The sequence below is a fragment of the Euleptes europaea genome, chromosome 1 (genome assembly GCF_029931775.1).
Source record: "Euleptes europaea isolate rEulEur1 chromosome 1, rEulEur1.hap1, whole genome shotgun sequence".
NCBI lineage: Eukaryota > Metazoa > Chordata > Lepidosauria > Squamata > Sphaerodactylidae > Euleptes > Euleptes europaea.
Window position 1 is genome coordinate 77,481,298 of NC_079312.1, and position 16,350 is coordinate 77,497,647.

The 16,350-nt window shown below is 44.3% G+C and overlaps 1 protein-coding gene across 1 annotated transcript in view; it reads left to right on the forward strand.

The window, feature by feature from the left end:
- RNF123 (ring finger protein 123) overlaps positions 1–16,350 on the forward strand; it is a 111,195-nt gene that overhangs the window by 24,980 nt on the left and 69,865 nt on the right. The window contains exons 16-25 of the mRNA XM_056853978.1: positions 280–397; positions 1,008–1,107; positions 1,846–1,907; positions 4,404–4,475; positions 5,576–5,696; positions 8,187–8,288; positions 11,924–12,030; positions 13,920–14,112; positions 14,980–15,125; positions 15,818–15,901. Coding sequence (XP_056709956.1) covers positions 280–397; positions 1,008–1,107; positions 1,846–1,907; positions 4,404–4,475; positions 5,576–5,696; positions 8,187–8,288; positions 11,924–12,030; positions 13,920–14,112; positions 14,980–15,125; positions 15,818–15,901 — 1,105 coding nt within the window. The remainder of the gene's footprint in view (positions 1–279; positions 398–1,007; positions 1,108–1,845; positions 1,908–4,403; positions 4,476–5,575; positions 5,697–8,186; positions 8,289–11,923; positions 12,031–13,919; positions 14,113–14,979; positions 15,126–15,817; positions 15,902–16,350) is intronic.

Consider the following 16,350-nt stretch of genomic DNA (forward strand, 5'->3'; position numbering starts at 1 on the left):
ATGTGTCTCATGAGGGGTGTGTGCAGGGAGACGGTTGTTTCAGTATTCCGTTGCATACTTTCCCACCTCCTCTTTCATTTTCACAAGGAACCCAGCTTGTCATGCACAAACTTCTTCAAAGTACTACGTGGATTCAAGAGCTGTTCTTTGAGAAACATGAATGGCCTGGTCATGTGTGTGAAGAGTTATTCTTAACTCACTGCAGGGCTTCTCGTTGTGACTCCAGTACTACAGGTGCTTCTCTTTGAGCTGCCGCACAACTCCCTTAACTCATTGCAGATTTGATGTGCTACGCTCAGTTGTGTTTTTCTACATCAAGAGCCCCTTGCGGGTGGAAGAAGCTGGCTTACAAGAGCTCATTCCCACCACTTGGTGGCCAAACCGTTTCAACAAGGAGGTGAGAAATATTGTATCTGCTGCTGGTGGATTTGGCTGGCCTAGATGCTCTGCTGGTTGCCTTGCCCAGTTGTATTCTGTACAAAATGCATTTCTGTGAATGTATTCCAAACTCATCTGTTAGGCTAGTGTTAAAAACTTTTCTCTTAGATGGGGATGGGCCTTCTCTCTGTGGCAGAGTGCCTGCGTTGCCTGCAGAAGTTCACAGGTACAATTCCTAGCATCTCCAGTTAAAAGAATCAGGTGTTAGTTGATGTGAAAGGCCTGTGCCTGATTGGCCCTGGGGAGCCATGGCTGGTCAGAGTAGACAGTGCTAACCTTGATAGATGAACACACGTGAAGCTCCCTTATACTGAATCATAACATCAAAGTTCATCAAGGTTAGTGTTTATTCAGACTGGCAGCAGCTCACCAGAATCTCAGATGGAGGTAATTTACATCAGCTGCTAACTGATCCTTTAAACAGGAGATGCCAGGGATTGATCCTGGGACCTGCATGCTGAGCGGATACCCTACTGCTGAGCCACAGCCCCATACCAGATCAAGGGTCTGACATGATATAAGACACCTTCTTGTGTTCAGCTCTGCTAATGTCTGTCTTTTAAACACAGGGCAAAGAGAGTAAAGAGATTAAAGATGAGACTGCTGAGGAGAGACTGAGACGACGAGCGTATGAGAGAGGTTGCCAGAGGCTCAAGAAGCGCATTGAAGGTATGATGGTGGGGGTAATGACATTCAAAAACTCGTGGGCATTACAGAGAATGGCGTGAAGCTGTATTGAACAGCTGTTCTCTTCTAGGGTTTGATATTCTCCCCACAACAGAAGAAAAGCTGTGAGCTATTAGCTGGGCAGTGCTATGCCACAAATGCTGTTCACATCCCTGTTCCGCCAACTCAGTCCTTCCCCTGTATGTAGCACTGAACTTCCTTTTGATAGTGTTTGTAGTTTTCATTGTTTTGAGGATTGTCCTAAGTTAACTGCTGGGATGGTGTAGCTCATCCAATTGAGGCAAGTAATAATGTGGGAAGGCTGGTTTCTTCCTGAGCTTCAGTGCAGCGCTATAATATGGGCCATTTATGCAGGGCTGTTTCCCTCACAGTCACCCCTGCTCACTACTTTGGGGCTTCCTTTTGATTATGCATGCCTTTCCTGACTGTCAGAAGTCGCCTCACTCTCCATGCGCATTTCCATGTGTTTTGCCCAGGTTTTCCAGATGCTGTTTTACCCAGAATCCAGAAAACGCGGGCAAAACACGTGGAAATGCAGGGGAGCATGAGGCGACCTCTGACTGTTAGAAAAGGCATGCATAATCAAAAGGAAGCCCCAAAGCAGTCAGCGGGGTGACCACAAGGGAAACAGCCCTGCATAAATTATCATGGTCACTGACAGTTTCTCTGTAGAAATGCATTTGTAGGTGCTTTGACAGATATTGTTTAATCTCTTCTCAGTGGTGGAGGAACTCCAAGTGCAGATCCTAAAGTTGCTGTTAAACAATAAAGACCGAGGCGGGGTAAGTGGAATTGAAAAACTTTGTAGAGAATAGATGCAAAACTCTAAACAGCAGTTTGCTTTGAGACCTTGGTGAGCATAATTTTTCCTCTTGAGGGTTGCATTTGTACGTCATCTTGAATCTAAGGTCACATGTAGTTCCACAATACTGAGTATTGTGTTGATAGCTTAATATTTAATATAGAAAACAGGCCCCAAATACAGTAGAAACAGGCAAGGTATACCTGGTGGATCGTGCATTTTCCCAGTTCAACTATATAGTATGCAGCACAGTCTAATACGCGGGTTTTAAATTTGATGGAACATCTAACTAGCTCTTTGGCCGTACTGAGTCAAGCTGTAGACAATGCTTGAGGTCGGTTGTGTACCATGCACTATGTAAACCAACTCTCCCCACTGGATAAAACATTGAATCTGACCCCATTGTATCCTGGACAATAAAGTGCACAGAATGCAGCTAATAATTCCTACCAATGTTTTATTAAATTGATCATGCTAGCCTCTGAAAAGTTGATATTATGAATATAAAGAGAATTTCTAAGAGTGTTTTAATGAAAACAGGGTTACTGTATATACCCATGTATAAGCTGACCCGCATATAAGCCGAGGTGCCTAATTTCTCCCCAAAAATGGGGAAAAATTAGGCACCCGCGTATAAGCCGAGGGTCGGCTTATAACCCCTCCCCCCCCGCATGCTTACCTGACAGGGTTCTCCAGCGGTGAGGGTCTGGCGGCGGCGTGGCCCGGGGTGGCCTGGGCAGCCTTCCTGCGGCTGCAGGAGGCTGCCCCAGGCCGCTCCCGGCGGGAGGAAGTGGCGGCGAGGCCCAGGGGGACCCGGAGCAGCCTTCCTGCGGCTGCAGGAGGCTTCCCATGGCCCCTCCCGGCCGGGAAAAATGACGGCGCGGCCCGGAGGGACCCGGGGCAGCCTTCCTGCGGCTGCAGGAGGCTGCCCAAGGCCCCTCCCGGCCGGGAAAAATGGCGGCGCGGCCCGGAGGGAACCGGGGCAGCCTTCCTGCGGCTGCAGGAGGCTTCCCATGGCCCCTCCTGGCCGGGAAAAATGGCTGCGGGGGCCGGGGCAGCCTTCCTGTGGCTGCAGGAGGCTGCCCAAGGCCCCTCCCGGCTGGGAAAAATGGCGGCGGGGGCCGGGGCAGCCTTCGTGCGGCTGCAGGAGGCTGCCCAAGGCCCCTCCCGGCGGCAGGAAGCGGCACGGGCTGGCGGCGGCGGCGACGGCGGTAAGTTTCCCCCCTCCCTCCTCCCTCCCCCCTCCCTCCCCCCGTATTGACCCGCGTATAAGCCGAGGCCGGCTTTTTTTGGGGCTGAAAAACTCAGCTTATATGCGAGTGTATACGGTAAGTGAGGCAAGTAAATTTGTGGGTAACTGTGGTTGTATTTAATGAGCTGTCTTGGATATGCACATTTAAGTAATGGCAGCTGGATTGTTGTACAACAGCCAAAAGACCTAACGATGGTGGCTAGCAAGGTGTTAATCTAGGGTTTAATTTTTTTGTTGCAGAGAGCCCACACAAAGGCAGTGTGCTGTGAACATTGTTATAGGATTGATCAATGCATGCATGTACCATGTATTATGTTGTCTCATCAATAGATGACTTACAGTAAGAACTGCATCCATGGACAAGGATTGTGTTTGAGATGATGTTGAGTGATGTTTCTGGCTCTGTTTATGGGACTTGACCCGTGATAGCTGCTTACGCATGCAAATGCAGCAGCAGAAACGTCTGAAGGCTGTAATAAGAAATGTGGCCAGCATTACTGCCCAACTGGCCCCTTCAGTTCTCCTGCAGCTCCGCAGAGGAGTGACTTGCAGCCATTAACACCCCCCCCCCATTATTTTGGTCTCTTTTGTTCTTTCTTTTTAGACCGTAATCGTGATGCTTTTTTTGCAGCTTTGAAAACTGCCTTGCATACATATAGTGGTAGAAAGGTGAGGCATAACCGCCCTACAAATGAATAAACTGCAGGGACGGCATATTTTTAAATAAACTGCAGACATGGCCGATCTTTTTGTTTATTTGCTTTCTCTCCTGTCAGTTGATTTTATTTATTTACATTATATATAGTCCCCCTTTCTCACTGAGACTCAAGATGAATTATGCAGTGTGAGTCAATACAGTCAACAGGGTGGGACATCCAATAAGCAATGCAATAGGATTTGGAGTGCATAAATCTGAAAAATGTGGCCGTGAGCTCTTGTGGCCACTTGCAATAAAATAAAGAAGAAAAACAGCAATAAAAGTACCATATTAACAACAGTTCTTTTAAGCTGCAAAACAGCAACAGTTAAAATTTCCCCGACTTAAGTGAAAAATCAACAAGAAATAAAAATGCATGTATGGTTTTCTTTAGTTGGCTGTGTGTGAATTTCACAATGAATGAACGTGGGATCCAAATTCAGGTGAAATCAAGAATTATTGTTATTTTGAGTGGTCTTTCATTTTGACAGAACTTGACTTTAAGCTCTGGTTGTTGGTTCTTTCAGGGAGGAGCTTCCAGATACATCTTTCTCAACAAATTTCGCAAGTTTCTGCAGGAAAATGCTAGTAACCGAGGGGTAAGCAGTGTGTCAATTTCAGCGATCCATCAGTGAAATGCACCAATAGATGCATATCTTACCCTCTCATGAGTGGTCCAGCCTCAGGAAAGTTGATTCCCTGAGTCATAGACCAATTTATATTGCAAGGAACGATGAAATTGCCTGTCCCACCCCTTCCCTCAGCTTCAGTTTTGCCTCCTCCCCTGTGCAGCCTCCCAACCTGCTTGGCTATTTGGCCACCTGGGTCCTGAAACTCAACTAACCAGGGTCAGAAATGACTGCTCTGGCTGGAGAGCAGGGGGAAGGTTTGTGATCTTTGCACCCACTGATAACAGGATCCAACCCAGTATTGTTACTGCACTTTTAGCATACTGTTACACCTATAGGTTCACCTGCCTGGGTATTTCATACACACTCATTGTTTACTCAGCTGTAAATGCGGCTTGAGGTGACTGCAGCTATGATGAACTGTCTAGCTAGGTGCAGTCATAGCGCCTGCTATGTCAAAGGCTTGGACATAAGTACTTTTGTATTGAGCCTCTCCTTTTAATTGTGGATCTGCTCAGTTTTGTGTTCAGAATGTCTGTCTGGCACCATGGAAACAGGGTGGAGGGGAATTGGAACAGAAAGAAAACCAAACTCAGTTTTTCTTGGCATAGGATTTTGATTTCTACTTTCACAGCAGAACATGTGCTCACACACAAGCACAGCTTTGGCTTAAAGGCCTCTCACAGTGCAATCCTAAATAGAAATCCACCTTTCTAAGGCCATTAACATGGTGTTGTTCTGTTTAGGATGGTCTCATTAGTGATTGTTAAGACCCAAGATGCCCTTTTATTTCTATTCGTCTTTTGTCCTTTCCTGACCTGCAGAGTTTTGTTATTCAGATGTCAGTCTTTTCTTGCAGTGAGGCAAGTCTGTCTAGTGACACTTGCTAACATGGCTTGAGGCTACCAAGTTGGCCTCTTTTCTTGATGCACAGTGCTGCTGTGCTCAAAAGGAACATTGTAAGCAAGAGTGTGTCGTTGGCATATGGATTTGGAAGTGGTGGATCTCAGCATGGCTCCTGCTACTGTTCTGTTAACAGCAGAGGGCTGTCACACTGTTTTTTCCCTTAGAATCTGACTGTGCTGTGCCCTCCAGAGTACATGGTGTGCTTCTTACATCGACTTATCGCTGCCTTGAGACATTACTGGGATGAGCACAAGATGAAGAGCCTTTCAGCACTCAGCAGTGAAGGTAAGGTGACTTTCCAGTAGAACAATAATTCCCCCAAATGCACCAGGATGAATATCTGTCTTGGTAATTGATTGAGCTTTCTTCCTCTTCTCTCTTGAAGTCCAATTCTTCCATTCTTCAGGCTAGAAGTTTAGTCTCCCCTCAATACATTGCATTAGATCCTATGTGTTGTTCCACTCACAAACAGCGCTTCTTCTCTGGGGAGATTTCTATTGATGTTTACTCCCGCTCACTGAGGGGCCCCCATCCTTTTCTTGAGGGTCCCTTGTCTTCCTGTATCATGATTTTGAGGGGTACAATGGGCCAAAGAAGGAAGAGGGAGATGGGAAAGTTCCCTTCCATATGTGCAGCTGTATTCACATTGCACAAGGTCTAACTCAGAGGTTCCCAATGTTTTTGAGTATGAGAACCCCCTTTGAACATAAAGAAATTGTGAAGTTCCTACACCCTGTTATCAACCTCGCAGAAAGGATTTCTCAAAAGTAAAGGTAATCTATATACCCCAGTGAAATCTTGCAACCAGTTCACTAATGCCTGGCCCTGCCAAGGCTCAACCCTAGAAGGAGAGCTGACCTCCTTCTTAGAGGAGGAGGATCCCCCTCCTGCAGACTCCATCATGGAGAGGGGCCATGGTACAGTGGTAGAGCATCTAGTTGGCATGCAGAATAACCCAGGTTCAATCCCTCCATCTCCAGATAAAAGGATCAGGTAGCAGGAGATGTGAAAGACCTCTGCCTGAGACCCTAGAGAGCCACTGCCAGTCTGACTAGACAATGATGACCCAGTGATCTGATTTGGTATAAAGCAGCATCATGTGTTCCTCTGAGCACTGGAAGAACACCTAGACAGTACTGAAGACTACCACCTGGGAGGCAGAACTACTGGCCTCCCCCAGGACCTGTCTGATTATGGACTACCTACCCCTGATCAGTGAGGACTAGGACTCTTTGCTGAAGCCCATGCCAGACAACCATGTGGTACATCCTTAGCAGCGTGGGACATCTCATCTCATAGCCCAACTCCGCCTATTTCTTGTGAGGATCAGCGCCCCACTAAATAGACCAGTAAGGGTGGATCAGCCAGATAAGTTATAAGGATTCTTAGTTGGGGCCTGACAGTCAATGGTGCATTGTTTCCCTAGATTAGCACCTGCTTCTTGCAAACTACCTGGACAGCTCCCCGATAACATTTCCCACTACTTTTCAGTCCAGCTACCAATCTACCTACCTCGTTCTACTTCCCATGCTGATTGGTGGCAGACCTGGAGCACTGACTGGGAATGGACTGGCTAATATTTGGTAGAACAGTTAGTTTCAAGTCCAGTCACACCTTAGAGACCACAAAATCTACTGAAGTAATCTCAATTCCAGATCCAAAATGGAAGACAAATTAATTTGGTTTTGTGTCATCCAGGAATTCCTGAAGTTGTATGAAACCAAATTCTTTGTCACTCCACCTCAAAATGGGAGATTAAAAACTGGGTAATAATTGGAAGAGTTGTCTGACATTCAAAGCTGGTAATTCTAAGAAAAAAAGAAAAAAACCTGGTAATTCTGAGACATTTTAAAACTGGCATCTCTCTTTTTTGCAATGTAATATTAGGTACTAGGGATGTGAGTTTAGATATATTCGGTCTGAATATATATCCAAAAATACCTTATTGGTATTTTCTGGATATATTTGGATATCCAAAATTTTCCAGGATACCAGGAAATGGGTCCAAAAAATCCTGCAAATATTCAGGAGTAACCAGAAATATCGGGAGCCAGCATTTAAAGGCTCCCATGACTGCCTTTTCTTTTTCCCTCTGGAAATGTTCCCTGTAGGGAATAATGTAGCCGAATATTATCAGAATCCTTGAGAAACCCTGGTATTTGGAACCTGGATAACTGGTAATACCGATAATTTTCAGCTTCCTGATAGCCGAATTCCAAAAATACTAATTTTTTTTTTTGTGAACATCCTTATTAGGTATCACCTCCATGAAAGACAATGACTTAACCCACTTTTGGTCACATCAATTTCTCCCCAAATCCTATCAATATTCACTAATAAAAGAAGGTAAAAGTGATCAAAGCAAAAATGACAAAAGGTCGCTAATACCTCTTAACAATGGCATCCAAAACGTTATGTAAACATGTTGCAGTAGTTTCCCATATGGAGGTCAACTGTTTTGTGTTGAGTTAGCTTCAGCAGTGCACTTTTGGTCCGCTTTGTTTAAGATTCATTTTGAGCGTTTCTACTGACTAGCAGCCCCCTCCATAGACCTCCATAGACAGGGGGAAAGAGTTGTTATTAAAATAGAGCCAAAGAATGACTAGGACCAGCTGTCATGATGATCGGCTGTCATTGAGTGCAATCCTAAATGGGACTGCTCAGGTCTATTCAATGGGGCTTACTCCCAGGAAAGTGTTCTTAGGATTGCTCTAAATAAAGGTTAGATCTTGTTTCACCATCTCCCTAAATGCATCCTCTTTATCTGTCCCACAGATGCTTATGTCCCCCCTCAGCTCTTCTACAATGGGAAAGTGGATTATTTTGACCTCCAAAGACTTGGGGGGCTCCTGTCTCATCTCAAGAAGACTCTCAAAGGCAAGTGCTTGTTCTGTCACATGAAAACAAATGGCACAGAAGTCCTGCCGTAGGAGCCTTCAGGTGCAAGACATAGAAAAAACCGTTGAAATAAAGAAAAGGTGGGGCAAGAACGTCATAGCTTTAAGGAGCTGCCTCTGCTTCTTAGCTCTCGTTCTGCTTCTTGATTTTACTTGCAAGGTGGCTGTTTTCTAGGCCAGCATAGTGTTCGCATTCATCTGAGAAAATTTTCACTTTTACAGCTGGGAATATGAGCAGTAAGTGCCGTGAATAAGATTCTCACTGGAAGGTGCTGAAAAAAAGTCTGAAGTAGCCTTTAGATGCTTAGTTTTCTTAGCTTGTGACCATCCATGTTGACCAAATATTTTATCTTGAATATTAAAAAGCGGCCATGACATAAGTGTGGTATTTTTTTGACTTGTTAATTTGCATATAAATCTATTCCTGCTAATTTAAATAGTTTGGTCCTCTACAAGGATATGTGAATGGCCTCTGGGTCTGAAAATAAGAACTGTTCTCTTGGGACCTGAAGATTAAATGGCAGCTGATGCCTCTTGGGCTGTGTGACTCTGATTATTACTTCCTCCCCTGCCCCCGTGGTATTCTTGAAATCAGCAGAACCATGCTTAAGGGCACTGGGGCAGCCTGGCCATGTGTTTGGTAGAGATAAGAGAATGTGAAATCCAAGCTGTAAATTACATTGGAAAGGCTGTTTATGAACCTTTGGCTTTTGTTAATCCAGTAGCTACTAGAATTCATTACCCAGTATTTTGCCTGTTGCGGGAGAGATTTTTCTGCGTCCCCAAGGTCTTGAGGCTCTACTCTGTCTGCGGTAGGAGCAACCTCAAGAGCAAAATGTACAAAGAAAGCAGCTGGAACATTTAGAATCAGTAATAGGGTTACTGAGGTAGTACAATTTACATGATAGGGTACGTTATTTCAGAGAACACATCTTCCCCTCCCGGTCTCCATCCAGGTAGGGGTGAGAGCAGGACCAAAGATTAGAAGTTGTTCCGTACCACTTTCTGCCTTCTTTTTTTGGGGGGGGGGGGGGGGGGGATGGGGCTGCACTGTGTATTGAATGCAGTTCTGTGATTTATGCATTTATTTTGTGGTTTCTAGCCCTCCCTCCCCAGCTGAAGCTGTCTCAGGGCAGGTAACATCATTTAAAATATCATATTAAAACTAATAATAATAAAAGCCAATTAAAATCAAACAAATCCAAAGATGGTGCAACAATCCTGTCATATTGGCCAAGCAAACAGGCAGACATCCCCCTCAGGTTGATCTTATATACACATAAGAGGAGGGGGAGAGTACGGAGGTCAGCAGTTGTAATATCCTGATTCTTTTTCTGGGGCCTTTTTTGTTAAGTAAAACAGATGCAGGTGGCTTCAGATTTATTTATTTAGAATGTTTTTATGCCACCTCTCCAGGAACCTGCCTGAGGCAGCATACAAAATAAAAACAATAAAAACAAACATTAAAAGATATTAAAGTTCAGAATTAAAAAGTCTAAGCATAAAAACATCATAGATCATAAAAACAGACCATAGACAACTTACAACCATTTCCAGGCTAGAATAGTGTAAAACTCAACCCCTTAATTAAAAGTCTGGGTGAACCGAAATGTTTTGCCTTGGCATCTAAAAGAAAGCAACGTAGGCACCAGGCGAGCCTTAAGGGGAAGGGCATTCCACAAGCGAGGTACTGCTACTGAAAAAGTCCCGTCTCTGGTTGCCACCTTCCTTACTTCTGAAGACGTAGCATAGAGAGCAGGGGCTGTGAGGCAGATCTTTACTGGCAGGCTGGACAATATGGGAGAAGATTGTCCTTCAGCTCCCCTGGCCCCAAGCCACTTAGGGCTTTAAAGGTATGAACCAGCACTTTGAATTGTGCCCTGAAACAAACAGGTAGCCAATGCAAATCTTTCAGCACTAGAAGAAGAAGAGTTGGTTTTTATACGCCGATTTTCTCTACCACTAAAGGAAGAATCAAACCGACTTAGAATCACCTTCCCTTCCCCTCCTCACAACAAACACACTGTGAGGTAGATGGGACTGAGAGAGTGTGACTAGCCCAAGGTCACCCAGCTGGCTTCATGTGGAGGAGTGGGGAAACAAATCCAGTTCACCAGATTAGCCTCCGCCACTCATGTGGAGGACTGGGGAATCAAACCTGCTTCTCCAGATTAGAGACCACCACTCTTAACCACTATACCATGCTGGCTAGGATGATACGATCCCTATATCCTACCCTTGAGAGTAGCTTGGCTGCTGCATTTTGGATGAGTTGAAGTTTCTGGACCATTTTCGAAGACAAGCCCAAGTAAAGCACATTACAGTAATCTAGCCCTGATGTAATCAGGGCATGGATCACTGTGGCCAGATCATGCTTTTCAAGGAACACCTGTAGCTGGCGAATCAGCCGAAGCTGATGAAAGGCACTACGTGCCATAGAGATCTGGGCCTCCAACCATAGGCCAGGATCCAAAGGTATCCTGTTCCTTCAGGGGGAGTGCAATCTCCTCCAGGACAGATGGACTGCTCAGTGCTCAAGCAGCTTTGTCACTGACCAGCAGCACCTCAGTCTTGTCTAGATTGAGCTTCAATTTATTGGCCTTCATCCATCCCATCACCATCTCCAGGCATCTGTGTAGAACTTCCATAGACACACCTGACTCAGCTGTTAAGGAGAAGTGGGGCTGGGTGCAGAGGACTGTGTCACCCAAACATGACCTAGAGAAGGAGAAATTAGGTTCAAAAGGGTTCCAGAAAGGAATAACACGAGACCTTGTAGCCTCTGTATACCATGGTGGATCTCAGTAGGGGTACCCCAAAATAAAATTTTGAAAAAAGACAGTGAGAGAGAGAATAATTGTAAACACAAACAAATAACTTTATTATATGTAAAAAATATTATTAATAAAGATGTCAAGAACCTACACTAAGTTGTCATGCTTCTGTGCATCTCATGGAAACCATTGTTGTATTTTTAGTTTGGGAGATAATAACATCAGGAGTAGTGAAAGCATTCTTAGATCATTATAGCAGAGAACTGGGGTTTGAAGAGAGTTAGTCTCAAAGGGTACTGTAGTTTCATAGGTATGTGCTAACATAGAGGGGAAAATGCAGATAGGTATTTTGGTGTAGGTTATATGAATGAAAGGGGTCCCAGCTGGGATTCCACAATAGCCAGCATTCCCTTCATTCTTACTCCATTGCTTGTGCCTGATGTGTTCTTAGATAGAGCATTAACTAAACTGGAGCAAGAAAATCCCAATTCCCTTTTCAAAGCTCCATGTAGGAGGGATTCAGAGGGTGTTTTGACACCATGAATCCTCACCTCTGTTTTCTGATAAAACTGGAGGTTGCTATTTTACTTTTAGGAAACAATTTTAGAAACTGTGTTTTAGCCATGAGTTCTAAACCAGATGACTTAACAATGATGCAGTATCATCATCATCATTATTGATATTGATATTATTATTGATATTTTTGATGTGTTATAAAACTGCCCCCCTTGAAATCACTCTTTGAGTTTCTGCTGTTGATCCTGCAGGAGAGGTATGTGGGAGCTAGAAGGCATTTGAACATCTGTACCTGGCAATGTCATTGTTTCTTTTATTCATACAGATGACTTGGCCTCAAAAGCAAATATTCTGATTGACCCTGCAGAGCTTCAGGCTGTGACCATGGATGACCTCGATGAAGACGAAGAGTCAGCAGTGTCAACATCACAAGTGAGCCGAGCAATGCGGCATGGACTGGAGCAGGGTTGCTAATGTAGGGAGTCTCTTGATAGAGAAGGAATAGGACTGGATCTGCACCTGTTTAATTATAGGAAGTAGAATCGTTTTGAGTAGTGGAAAAAAGCAAATTAACAGGAAGTCTTTTTATGTGTCATGACAAAGAACTTGTACTTTGCGAATTCTGTTAATTGGGATGTCATTCCACCAGTCTAATAAAAGTAATATCAAGATATGTGCCAGAAGCCATCCCAAAATTAGGGCTGTAGGTATACATCAGAGGCATTTAGAATGAGGGCTGCTCTGGAATCAATGTGTGGAGCAGTATCTGAAGTGCTCCATTTGAAAGTCAGAGTTTATGCATACAGTGAAAGTCTCATGGCTGCTGGTGGTCAGTTCAGTTGTGGTATCTTGATGGTGAATGAGGAATTCCCTACATAGTTGGGTCTGGTGATTACCTACATCCTAGCAACCCAGCATTCTTCGTGAGTCAGCAGTGGGGAAGTAATGTTGGATGTAGGCCAGCTGTGGTGTTCCTAATACATAGTGACTGAGCAGGGAGATAGTAGAGCAGGGAGAAAGCAGAGTGAGAAATTATAGAAACGTTCTCGCCTCTCAAGGTGTTTGCAGGAGGTAATACTTCCCTGTCCTTCCCACTCTGCATTCTCTGCTGTTCACAGGGAACTCAAGAAAGATGTCTTTGTGTTGGCTCTCTGGATCCAGTGAAAAATGCTGCTTGCTTGCTCTAAGTCAAGACTTATGTGTACACAACTCGTGTTTCTGTATGCACAAGATTTTGGGCCACTAATTTTTGGGTACTATATTATATAAAAAGGAAAGAGCTAGGTGTTGCACAAGATCTTGTGCAAACAGAACAGCATTAAATCCATTTTTGTTTCCCCTTGTGTGTTGCCGGATCCAGGCCCTGGTGACCAAGTTTGTGGAGAACTGGTTTAATAGCTCTTGGAAGATGATATAGCAGTGGTATTTGGTGGCATGCGGTACAGAACAGAAAAGCTGTTTGACTGTTAAGTCTTGAGCCTGCTCTTCTCTGGCCCAGTAAATGTGCAGTGGAAAATGAAAGATCAGCTACTGCAGTTTATTTGTGTAAAGGGAACTCTCTGTCCACTGGTTAACTCTATGAATGTTGGCACATCCTGGGACCAGACCTAATGGTTTGGAGAATTCAAGATCTCTTTACAAATTCCAGACACAGAAATAGCACTGGGCAAGGAGAAAACAAGATTGTTTTCCTTTTGATTGTTTGGCTTTTCTAAAGTTTTCCATCTTCATGTCTCAAGATATGGTCTGCCTTCCCTCCCTCTTATGAAACATACGCTAAGCCACAGTTTCCTTGGGATTCTTAAGGGCGAAGTCATAAGTGGCCAAGGTTTTGCCCCTTTTAAAATATGCAAGACATAATGGAGCTAGGGAACTTCATGCCAATCTGCTGGCTTACTGGGGAAGTCACAGAATGAGCAAAACCTCTATATATGTGTGTCTGCGCCTTGCTGGCTTTGTGTGAAACTGATATTGCTTCTGGCCACATTCTGTCATGCAATCTGGTTTCTGGATCCTGAATGGTCTGATTGTTCACCAGTTATTAGCTGATGCTTAAGTCACATATTTTATAGTGCAGATTCTGTAAACAGTCATATGGACCAAAATAATCCTACAGAGATATAGCAGTGGGGGATGTAACCTGTACTTCTTGCTTAAAGTTTCGTTATGTCTCTGCCTCCACTGTACTTCCTTGTATGACTGCTTGGCTTTGGTTAACTCCTTGAACTAACTAGAACATGTGGTTCAAACTAGACTGCAAAACTGATACATCTGAACAAAAGCAACTGAATATCTCTGACTCTGGTCTCTCTGTTTCTCAGCGTCCAGCTGCTGCTTTGGCAATCGGAGGTGCCCTGGCCAGGCCAAGCTGGCTCAGTTCACCCACTCTGGGGCGAGCGAACCGTTTCCTCAGCACCGCAGCTGTCAGCCTTATGAACCCCAGGCGGTCGCCAGGTAGCATGGAGAAGGTTAAAGTCCGCATCTTGAACATGGAACAGCGGACAGAAGAGGACAGTGAGTAGTATCTTATTGCACTGTAGCTGAACAAAGCAGCTTCTGGTTTCTGGAATGTAACACCACATTGGCAATTAGTGATGAATCATATATTAGCTGTTATCCCATGTAAACACGATGAGAACATTGCTTGTCTGAAATTCAGCTTGCTAGTTAAAACAACCCTGACCTGGATAGTTCGGGCTAGCCCAATATCATCACATCTCAGAGGCTAAGCAGGGTCAGCTCTTGAAAGTACTTGGATGGGATATCACCAACAAAGACCAGGGTTGCTACACAGAGGCAGGCAATGGCAAACCACCTCTGAATGTCTCTTGTCTTGAAAACACTATGGGGTTGCCATAAGTTGGCTGTGACTTGATGACACTTTCCACTACCTGTTGAAAGAAGGTGGGGTTTCTTGTCTGAAAGATTCAGAGCTGCATAGCTTGTGCAGGTGACTTGAGAGTAGTCTGTGGAGGGTAATACACAGATGATGTTTAATTACCTGAATACACAAATATCCAAGAAAGAATGGCAAGAAAGAGGAAATGAAGATTCAAGGAGCAATGAAACAAAAGAGGACATAAGCAAAAGCTGTCTTAGCAACTTATGTTGAGAAGTGGGGTGTGACTTCTATTAAATAAATGCATAGAAATTAATGAACCAAAACCAGTTAAATCTAGAATTACATCTAGAGCCAGTTACATCCTACTATTCTGAGGTTGCTTTTAATTCATTTCTGGCTTTGCGACTGATGTACTTTGACTGTACTTCACAGTCAAAGAGGAATATCAAGATTAATATTCGTAACAGCCTAGATCCATTTTCTTCACAGTTTCTGATGAACAATACCTAGCTCAGGAATTCCCTTCTGTTTTATGGCAGTTGAAGGCAGCATTGGAAACGAGGGCCTCTTACTGGGGAAACCTGCAGAAGAGCCGGAACAACCGATAACAGAGAACTCTCTGCTGGAAATCTTGGATGGAATAGTCATGATGTACAACCTCAGCGTGCATCAGCAGCTTGGTAAGGTGAGCAGGATTCATTTTGAGGGGTGGGGGGGTTCAAGTGATCTCTCATTCTCACAACTTGAATTAAAACTCATGCTAACAGAGACTCTAGGGTGAGGGCAGGAGCACCCCATTAGTTCAGGGTACCAAGGACCATATTGGCTTTTTCAGTGCCTTTGGGTGAAAGTGCACATGACTGTAGCACATCCATATATTTTTTATGCAGATAGTTGCTATAAGCAGTGTACTGCAATGGTAGGGTGTGTGACTTCAAGCAGGGAAGCAAGAGAAAGTGATTAATCTTTCCTGTGCCCATCACTTCCCCTTCCCTCCTCAGTTCCTCCCATTTTTCCCTTAATTGGATTTTGAGAATGGATGTGAACCCAGTTGAGGGGAAAACTGACTTGGAGGGACTCATGCTGGGGGAAGGCAAAGCAGGTGGAGGAAGGGTTCAAGCAACCCCCTCCAACCTACCCCTTTTCATCAGAAAACTCTCCCTTCCATTTTGTGCCTTCAGTGCTGGTTGGCCGTGAACGATGTCCACAGACGTAGGTCTGCTTCTATTGTGCGCAGTTCTGCCTTTGTGCTGGTAGATTTTGCACTGGCTACAGTTAGGCAACTGGTGGGAAGAAGTGACTACTTACAGAGTACTACTTCTGCCAAGTTTTTCTTACAAATGTGCTGTAACATGAATGGAAACGCTTGTATTTCAGATGGTAGGTGTTTCCGATGACGTGAATGAGTATGCTTTGGCGCTGAAAGACACTGAAGAAAAGATGAGCCGATGCCCAAAGAGGGTAAGAAGGCCACCTGTTGTTCATGTGCTGTTTATTCTCCTCAGGAATCATTCAGTTACTGTTCCAAGCCCCACCTCTACCACTAGTGCTTGTTTCCTGAAGACTGGCTGAGAAACTACGATGGCTTATTCTCCATATGGGTGGAATAAAATGAGCATTTTGTTCATTTCTCCGGAATGAGTTTAAAACCTAGTTGCTTCTCCAACCTTAATTCTTACTGCTACCTCTCTGGTGTTTCAGTGCTTTTATTTAGAGTTAGATGCTGGTAAATTAACAGCTCCCAAATTGCAAAAGCTCTTGAAAGAACAAAGCCCAAGTGACTTTTGCCTATAATATTTGAACATAGCTTCCTTTTAAAACTTAGTTATAGTTTTTAAATTAAAAAAAAATCAGATCCGATCCTTCAAACGCATGAACCTAAGGCCCAAACTACCCAGTACGTGGGATAT